The 10,000-nt window shown below is 43.8% G+C and overlaps 2 protein-coding genes across 4 annotated transcripts in view; both read right to left on the bottom strand.

Moving 5' to 3' along the window:
- The window catches only part of sdr42e2 (short chain dehydrogenase/reductase family 42E, member 2), a 27,868-nt gene extending 22,873 nt beyond the window's left edge, over positions 1-4,995 (bottom strand). The window contains exons 1-3 of one of the 3 annotated variants that reach the window (XM_063216950.1): positions 4,922-4,995; positions 3,816-3,887; positions 2,477-2,994 (exon numbers count right to left, since the gene is read on the bottom strand). In XM_063216950.1, coding sequence (XP_063073020.1) covers positions 2,477-2,938 — 462 coding nt within the window. In that variant the 5' untranslated portion in view covers positions 2,939-2,994; positions 3,816-3,887; positions 4,922-4,995. Of the gene's footprint in view, positions 1-2,476; positions 2,995-3,815; positions 3,936-4,172; positions 4,224-4,921 lie in introns of those variants that run through there. The other 2 variants (XM_063216959.1, XM_063216941.1) reach the window with 2 other exon arrangements.
- A 1,018-nt stretch (positions 4,996-6,013) lies between these two features.
- Positions 6,014-10,000, bottom strand: part of vwa3a (von Willebrand factor A domain containing 3A) — a 51,864-nt gene continuing 47,877 nt past the window's right edge. The window contains exons 29-32 of the mRNA XM_063218733.1: positions 8,784-8,935; positions 7,472-7,604; positions 6,377-6,477; positions 6,014-6,053 (exon numbers count right to left, since the gene is read on the bottom strand). Of these exons, the coding sequence (XP_063074803.1) occupies positions 6,014-6,053; positions 6,377-6,477; positions 7,472-7,604; positions 8,784-8,935 (426 nt within the window). The remainder of the gene's footprint in view (positions 6,054-6,376; positions 6,478-7,471; positions 7,605-8,783; positions 8,936-10,000) is intronic.

The raw sequence follows: 10,000 nt of genomic DNA, 5'->3' as shown, positions 1-10,000 counted from the left end.
GGTTCCATGGCCCATTGTTTCCGGGTTCTGTTATTGCAAGGGGGAGAGGGGGGGAATCCCCCTTTAGGCAGACCTAGGCAGACCTAAGGACTGTTCTATTCGATGCAAGGAGTATTATGACACGCCCCATTAGGCAGACCGGAACCTGGTCACGTTAGGTGCCCATAGCAACCTATTACATTGGCATATCTCTATATACTTAAAGAATCTCTGGTGACACATTATGACTTTGCCATTGACATTTTCATAATGTTAATTTATAACAGGGGTAGTATCTCAAGAGGTGAAAGGAACAGACCACCTTTTTTTATTTTCACATATTTGCAGTATTTCCAAGCATTATTCATGAATGTGCATATCATTTTCGTCTATGTGTTTGCATTGCCCCGTTTACTGTAACTGTATAGCCAAATTAGGCATAGTAATGCAAGTCTATGGTACAAAATAAAACATCATCAAATGTACTTATAAACCACTTCAAAATGAATGTAAAATTCACCAGTGTAAAACAGCACTTTAATTCCGTCCAGTGATCACTTGTGGCTTGATGCTATAGTTACCACTTACTTCCAGTGATTATGCTAAGCTATGCTAATAATTCTGATCCAATGAATCTAAGTACTGAAAACACTGAGAAGAAAATTATATGCATATTCATGAATAATGCTGGGAAATTCTGCAAAGATATGAAAATCAAAAAAGGGCTGTTCCTCTTCATAATCTGTCTACTAATACAATTGCTTTTAAAGGGACACTGTGCATTAAATTGTCAAAAAAGGTACTGCAGCTATGCTACTCATTGAAACTGGGTTGTCTATTGCCAAATTTGATCTGTTCATGTAATAAACAAGTAATAAACAAGTATTTTCTAGTATGACCTAAGTAGAGTAATTTTTGCAGCTAAAAATGGGTATTTCTAGAAATTCAAAATGGCCGACCATGGAGAAGATCCCTTTTCATATATGAAAAGTGCAATTTTTCCAGTCATAATGAATACTTAGAATTTGATGGTGGTGGTAAGTATTCATGAAAACGGTAACATTAGTGAATGGGTAGCATGAATTCTGGAAATAAACAACTAAAAATCTTGCACAGTGTACCTTTAAGTTTTGCCGACAAGATGCACATCTCACATTTTCTTTCTTTTTCATTCCCAAGAATTTCAAACCATTCTTCACCATCATTTACGAAACTGAGGAAAATATGACCACGATACCATGGGCACATTTGAGTATGTTAATAATGTCTGCAATTTATAAATATACAATCTGGCAATATGCATATAAATAATATACATACAATATGCATATAAATATACATACAGCACCACTCCACTGCAGAGGCAAAGTGCAGTAACTATGCCAACATTGATATTGTAGTTACAGCAAATTTGACATAGCAACATCTCTAAAACAGGACCAATTTAGACCGTAAGGTTTTGTCACAACATAACAACACAACACAAGAAGGTGTTATAAAGTCCATTTTCAGTCTAAACTCAATAACAAATCTGACAAATTATGAAGTTGCCGCTCTTCACCGTTGTGAATTGCCAATGAGAAATTGCATTGCAAACAACAAAGAAGCAAACATAGTTAGCAACTACTTTTCGAGAAATGCACCTCTGACTTGTTATATAAATCCAGTAATGTGTCTATAGTTCCACCCATTTAGGTATATGGGCTTTTGCTGCTGTTGTTGTGTTGTTTACTTCCCAAGAAGGTGTGTGTGATCCATGGATGTTTCATTAACTGTATAGCATTTGAAACATGTTGCAGTTTTGATTGACTATATGTAACTTTTGAAATGTTATTCTTTGACAGAAGTATTTCAATTTTAGTCCTAAATCCAGTGTTTTGGTAACATCTGTTTCTGCTGAAAAAGGTGTGTTCTGGACCTACCATGGTTCTAACGCTAGGGCAGTGTTTCCCAACCTTTTTTGTCTCACGTACCCCCTATGCCTTTTCGTTGTGCCATGTGTACCCCCTAACTCATGTTTTACATCACTTTTTCTATTCCAGTGTAACTATGCTCCATGCATTTGTTTAAATTACATATTTCCAAGTACCCCCTGCAGTGTGCTCGCGTACCCCTAGGGGTACACGTACCCCTGGTTGGGAAACACTGCGCTAGGGCACCGGCCTGCTACGCCGGGGAGCCGGGTTCGATTCCCACCGGGGTCATCTGCCGACCCTCCTCATCTCTCTCTCCCGGACATTTCCTGTCTCTTCTCCACTGTCCCGTCCTGTTCCCCCCAGGAAGATATCCTGATATACTTCTGAAATAAGTGTATTACTTGTCCTGTCCACCCCCACCTCCCAGGTCCACCATCTACTCACTACCTCCGCACACACACACACACACACACACACACACACACACACACACACACACACACACACACACACACACACACACACACACACACACACACACACACAATCAGACAAGAAATGAATTCACATCCCCATATTACCTGAAAGAAAGTGGCCCCCTCCGGCAAATCCCACGGTGGCTTGAACAGGTCCAGCAGTATCACCTTCACCCCCTGTCCCGCCAGGGTGTGGCCCAGCCTGAACCCAAAGTAGCCGGCCCCGCCGGTCACCAGCACCTTCCCCCCAGGCGGCCAGCTGCCCCTCTCTGCAGCCTCCATGCTGCTCGCCACCACACACTCCGGGCTGGTGCACCAGCCGCCCACCGCCCCGTTGGCTCTGTTCCGTGGACCGGCCAAAGTAGAGGCGGAAACTGGGCCGGTGCCGGGTCTGATCCTGGTGGTGCCGTTGCCCAGGCCGGTGCCGGTGCCGTTGGTGGCCCAAGCCTGGTCGTGGCCGCTGCTCTGGGACCTGGTGCTGCTGGTGGTGCTGGTGAGGCCCCCGTCCAGCAGGCACGGGCACAGGGCAGGCTCCACCGCAACGCAAGAGGCACCGTTCTGTTTCATGGTGCCCGGTTCCTCCTCCGCGTCAGTACTCCTCCACCTCCTGTGCCGCTCTGGAACTGACAAAAAAAGAAAAAAGGGAACCGGCGGACGTGACTCAAGGTCCAATAGGCGACCAGAGAGGGTCTGCAGTAGCTGCCGCCTCAAGGTGCCTTGTGTCCTACTCATATGTCGGCGCCATTAAAAACCCAGGCAAGCGCCACTCTCCGCACTGCATGGAAAGTTTAGCCTGTTCCAAGGGAACCTAAGATTTCATGAGATCATCACGGCCTCTACATTAGATCCCCTTGTTCATTAGAGTCTCTACATCAGATGCCTTGGCATGAGAATGATCTGCCAAGGTAATTAACTCAGGCAATCTGGCTCATTCTCCTCTCAGTTGCAAGGTAAGGCAGCAGAGGCTTTAGTTCGAATGGCATTCAATACAAAATGTTTGCAGACTGAAAAGGCTTTGGATCTACGCAGCCCAGCCTGCCTGCACTATCTGATGAACTTGATGTCACTGCTGGCAACAGTTATGCTAGAATTTGCTGCCTGAACATTCTTTGCCTTCCAATAAACCAGGGGTGGGGAACCTTTTTTCATTCGAGGGGTCACTTCAAATTCATCCGAGGGTCGTAGAAGTCCTCAGAGGGCCGTACTATGAACACAAACCAGGATTTCCTCCTGCACTTTAGGCCTATATTAAAGGCAGCAACCTCTAAAACAGACCCACCTGGTCCCCTGAATATAACTTGATTGTATAGCAAATGTATTTTCTTAGATTCCATTGCAAAATATGTCATATTTCATGTGAAGCTGCATAACATTAAAATTACATTGTGGCCGGATAAAACAGCCTATGGGCCGCAAATGGCCCATGGAATGATAGAAGTCTTACCGGCTAGGTAATGGTCTCTGACCCACAGTAGAGATCCCAGGATGCCGATGCCACCCTCCAAAGTTCGAGCACCTAAATCAGCCATAGACACAAAAAAGTCACTAGAGAAGGGAACCATAGGCCAATGAGTGATCGCTCAGCCAACAAGTGTACAGCATTCAACACACTTATATCTAACAGCGAAGGCTTCTCATTGGAGACACAGTGTGACGTTTAACCAGTTTTGCAAGTTCAGTCATACGTGAGTCAGAGATAAAGTGTACAGAGTGCACTGATACAGAAAAGCATCGTGTACTGAAATTAGTTATTCTACAAATAGGCCCAATACCATTTAAAATGCCAGACTTGTTTGCTTACTCAGTAATGCCTTGTTTCCTTTGAAATGCCAGAGATGTGGCAATTATTTGCTAGTACACAGGGATTCATGCCATACAACACAAGTAGTCATCCGTGCTTGGCACTCTTGAGAGAGCGTGTGGTCTGAAGATATAGATCATCGACACGTGCCCTTAGACAGCAAAACGAGAATGTTAGGTATCAGGATTCGGAGAATGTAAAACTTGTTTACGTCGTTTGGACCTATTATTCTGGCCTATACATTCTTTCTTCAGCTGTCATTCCGTGAAGACATTCCTTGGGCCTCTGCACTTACTATCGTCTATCTCATGCTTTTCATTCATTTTGCACACCTGTTGTTTATATCAAATATTTTTAATGACGAGAAGGGCGCGCAAAATGAATAACCAATTACAAACATCAAATGGTCATAAATAAGCGATAGCCTAATTGCAATGTGATAGTTACAGAACGCTATATGTAGGATACAGGATAGGCTGCATTCTTTGTCACAAAGGCTATGTTTTAGCCTACTTTAGACATCGGCTCACTTTTTCTTCTAGGCTACTTATTTCATGTTATGTGGGCTTTTAGGCCTAATGCCTTCTGAAACCACCTGCACATTAAAGAATGAACAATTCAATGACAAACTTCAGCGTGCAATTAGGTTCACTTAATTAATTAACCAAGAGATACCAATGTTGCTCCTACCTTTTCCCTAGTTTAGCCTAGTTATATGCCCATTATGTAAAAGTAAATTAAACCATTACCGTCTTATCGCAGGTCATGAATTAGCTGAAAAATTCCATTCTCTGTCTGTATCGACGGTCATTCTGCTCGTTCGGAGACCTCTTACTCAGGTTCCGATCTCATTTGATATCCTCTACCTGTCAATCACCTGTTGTTTCACCTGAGACTCTTACCGTACGTGCATGAGAAGCTGCGCAAGTCTCATTCCTAATGGAATTGAAAAGGTGTTTAATTACCGTTAGCTACATTATGAGCAGCAAATGGCATCGACATGCCTCTGGGCTACTTCCAGTCCAATAATGAAACAATAATACTAAAAGTAGCCTACTAAAACAGGCCTATAGCCAAGGCTACTTAATTTATGTCTCCAGCAATAGCATTTCAAATGAACGTATAGACAAATTACTTCGCTTCCAATAAGATTACTTTATTGTCCAAGAAAGACATTTAATTTTCACAAAAATAAATTTAATTTCAACTGAAAAGGGTATTTCACACATGATTTGACATGATAAGCCATTATACAACCATTATAACCATCATATATGAAAATGTGTGATATAAGCTATTGTGTGATATAAGCAATGATGAACACTGAGAGCAAAGATCTTCAAAAAAAAATCGTTCAGCAAAAATGTCTCTGAGAAATTTGACAGCAGAAACTGGCTATAAATGTGTGTTCATTTTTTATTATTTTTTTATTAATATTTTTTAATTTACTTTTATTTTTTTCACAACACATTCTAACAAGAAATTAACCACCAAGGACAATCTTTTTAACACTTTTTTGAACAAGGACACAATTTAACATTGCAATGTAACACTGCACAATAATTAAGATATCGAAACCTTATGCTGATGCCAGAATCATACTCCAGTATGTGTAGTGTGTCTGGACAGTTTTTAGATTTTTAAAAAACAAACAAACAATAAAATTGACTGCCCCACATGTACACGGCATGATTACAATATTGAATTTGTCATTTTCATGAAGATCAAGGGTCCATTTCAGTAGGTTACACAGTGGCCCGCCATGCTGCTGCTGTGAGGGCTGGATGATGCCATGGTCTGTTCAGCACTTTTGTTTAATTTCTTGACGTCTTCACTTCCTTTCAAGTTACTTCATGGTCTTTCTTCTCCAAAAGGGTGTTTCTGTAAAAGGGCAAACACAGACACACAGACACACATACACACGCACACACACGCACGCACACACACGCACACACACAGAGAAAAAAAAACACCTATTGGCTTTGATGACTCTCTCTTCCACGTGCACTTTCATACCTAGCACAAATTAATAAGGCTTCTACAGTACGGGAAGTTATGAAACATCTGAGCCAGTGGCGCAGAGTAGAGGCAAGTCAAGTCCACGTTTTTTTTTCATTTTAATGAGTAACTAGAGGACACAGCAGACACAGGAAGCAGATGATAATGAAAAAGCAGCCCTGCCCGGCCCGCACTGTCCCGTTCACCTGAAACCACGCGCCTCTCTCTGGAACTGCAGCAGCTTCCTCATCTCCTGCCCCAGTCTCCTCAAGTCGTCGCCCTCAAACGCAGGCACTGCTGCCAGCTCCTGCAGGGCATGGAACAAATTACAAGGCTGAAAGCAAGACGCACAATTCCCACGCCGGCCGCACAACACTCAGAGACACACAGTGCCAAGCCAAGGCCAAGACACATGTGCAGTAGTAGCGTAGGTAGGGCAGCTATACTCAGAGGTGTACAACGTAGAAGTGGAGGTGCTCTGACAGTCTAGCTACCTCATTAGTGGTGGTACAGTGGAATAACCGGTGTACATTACATGACATTACATTACATTGCATTTGGCAGACGCTTTATAACCAAAGCGACTTTCAAAAGAGGACATAATCAAGCCAACATCACAAGCAAATACAAAGTGCACAGGAGATATACAGAACAACAAGTGCAGTTGCAAAGAGGGGTTAGTTTTTTTTGTTTTTTTAAGAGTAAATAACGAGTACACACACACAAACACACACACACAAACTAAACTAAACTAACATAACGGCACTATGCACGTTTTGTAACCAGTGTATTGTTGTAATTATAATCATAGTGTTGTAATTGGATTAGTAAGGTATGGCCAGAGAGAGTAGAGAGAGAGGGGTTCCATTGGCCCATTGTTTCCAGGTTCTATTGTCGCAAGGGGGAGGGGGGGGGGAACCCCTTTAGGCAGACCTAGGCAGACCTAAGGACTGTTCTATTCAATGCTAGGAGCATTATGACACGCCCCTTTAGGCAGACCGGAACCTGGTCATGTTAGGTGCCCATACAGTAGCAACCTATTACACTGGCATATATCTGGTATGGCCCTGCCATGGCTCAGATGGTAGGGCACTGCACTGCTATGCCGGGGAGCCGGGTTCGAGTCCCAGCCCGAGGTCATTTCCCAAGCCTCCCCTGTCTCTCTCTCCCTCTCGCTTCCTGTCACCATGACCCACTCTCAATAAAGGCATTAAAAAGCCCCTAAAAACAGTAAGGTAAGAGGATTTTTTTAACCTCCTGTAGACACCTTTGGTTAAGCCGCGAGTGAGAGCTTCACTTGCCTGTGCATCTGTCAGTTCGCTCCCCCAGTGCTCAGGAGACGTGAGGCCCTCTGCGGCGTGGGCATCTTCATGGGCACAGCAGAAGCGGCCACCCGTCTTATGCGCCAGTGTCTTCAAGAACTCCTTTTCGGCGCTGTGAGGAACGCAGATAATTTGTTTGTTACATTGAAATGTATTTACAGTGTGATATACAGCATGACGTTTTTCGACAAATTGAAAGTTCTCCTGATAGGTCTGCAATGCCATGTCAGACGTGTGTGCTGACTCCATAAGTTCCATTGCCTGGCTCTTGCCCGACCTGTAGTTCCGCACAGCTTTGTGAGCTCCACTAGGACTAGGACCCTAGGACGATGTGTGTGTTTGGAGTGCCACCAGGGGGCTCCAGAGCATACACACGGAGGTCTGGTAGGAACCAGGCTATATGTTCCATGCATGCGTTGGAACAACTCAGGCCCATAGATTCTGATGTGATGGCATAGCAGCAGGCCTACCAGGGGTATCTACAGTATATCTCCTACTAGTTAAATCGTAGTATCTATGTATTGCATGCATCAGTCCTCATTTTAACAATACATACATGGTAATGGGAATATTTGAGCCATATTCAGATTTAAATGAAATATGCCCCCCCTAGTAGATTCCAGCCAAGGCCCCTCTTACATGGGTCGTACCACATTTGTTTTTCTGTGGATCCCTTTCACAACCATAGTCTATGTGTTTGTGTTTGTGTCCCGGCTTGGAATACAGTATATAAAATACCGGGAATAGTAGTAATATTCAGAGATGCAATAGATCAGGGTTTCCCAAACTGGGGTGCGTGCACCCCTGGGGGTGCGCGGGCTGACCCAAGGGGGTGCACGAGCTGAATAGAGCAATGGCTGGGATGTGTGTTTTTACACAGCATTAATGAACATTAAGTAGGTTTTAATTGTTTGGTGAATTGTATGCTGGAATGGTCCATCTGCAGTGTAATTTATAACTCCTAGACATGTCATGCAATAAGTTCCATTGCACCAGGTCTATTGGAAATGAGGATTCCCCAAAATAACCGCATAATGTGCGCATGTGACATTCACTTAGGGGGTGCGCGAACCACATTGAAATGTACAAGGGGGTGCGCAAGGAAAAAAGTTTGGGAACCGCTGCAATAGATTATTAGAATGCTCTCGTTAACTAATGGGAATACTGTTCAGCTTTTTTTGTTTATTTTGGTGCACAGTAATTATTAAATTCTTTATTTTCTTGTTGCTGTACATCTTCTTTCTTCCAGCAGTGGCAGTGTGCTCCTCTGGCACCTGTTACTGTACTCTACCTGTGTGGGCAGTGGAAGGCGATGGTGTGGATGGTGATGCCAGTGTGGGCTGCCAGCCTCTCTGCCTCCCGCAGTACCCTCCCGCAGCTGGAGTCGGGACGCCCATCGCTTACCAGGTAGCAGCCCACTGAGTCTCCTAACGCACACGCAGCCTGCAGACACCACGGAAGAATTTACTTTCTCTCTCACATTTAACTTTACTTTTGTTTTGTTTTGTTTTAAATCAAACAGAAAGGAGTACGGAGAGGGATGTACAGTATATTTTGACAGCTGGAGACTTCTATACTTCAGGCAGCCATGGGTAAGCGCTTAGGGCAGTGTTTCCCAACCTTTTTCGTCTCATGTACCCCCAAAGCTTTTTTGTTGTACCACAAGTACCCCCTAACCCATTCTCTATTTCTATTCTCCTATCCAAACATGGTCATGCTCTATTAATTTCTTTTTATCACATTGTTCCAAGTACCCCCTGCAGTGTGCTTGCGTACCCCTAGTGGTATACGTACCCCTACTGGTTGGGAAACACAGGCTTAGGGTGTCAGACTTGTAGCCCAAACGTTGCTGGTTTGACTACCGACCCGGCCTCCTTCATGACTGAAGTACACTTTTCCCGTACCTGGCACCGTCCCACCGCACTGCTCCCTTGGGGTGCCATTGGGCACTGCTCCCTTGCACGGGTGAGGCATACATTTAATTTCGTTGTGTGCTGTGGTTAATGTTCGTGTGTGCTGTGGAGTGCTGTGTCACAATGACAATGGGAGTTCGAGTTTCCCAGGTAGGCTTTCAATTTCTCTTCAATTGAATACACATCTATACAAATATAATAGATGATTCACATAATGGTACTAAACTTCTATTACTATCTACGCCCTCTCTAGTACATTATAGTCATCAATATCAATATCTACCTTTAGGTATTAGGCACAGTTGAATAACTGGTGTTTAAACTACTGAATATAAGATATTGTAGGCCTACTACTGCTGTTCTGTAATCCATTCAGCAAGAGTACTTCTGCTTCTATTTTATGCATCTCTGACCATAGTGCAGACATATTTCAAAGCCCACCTAGGACACTCCCATTGTCACTGTGACACAGCACTCCACTTGCCTGGTTAACACCAGATGTCTTTCAGATCGAAACGATTGTGTAGAACTAAAGGCAGTATGGGAGTTCCCAGGCTAGCACTCCACAGCCGGCAGTTCTCACTGCACACAAGGA

Source organism: Engraulis encrasicolus, chromosome 2 (assembly GCF_034702125.1).
Source record: "Engraulis encrasicolus isolate BLACKSEA-1 chromosome 2, IST_EnEncr_1.0, whole genome shotgun sequence".
NCBI classification, from domain to species: domain Eukaryota; kingdom Metazoa; phylum Chordata; class Actinopteri; order Clupeiformes; family Engraulidae; genus Engraulis; species Engraulis encrasicolus.
Note: the sequence above shows the minus strand (reverse complement) of the source record. Positions and strands in the feature narration are given on the sequence as shown.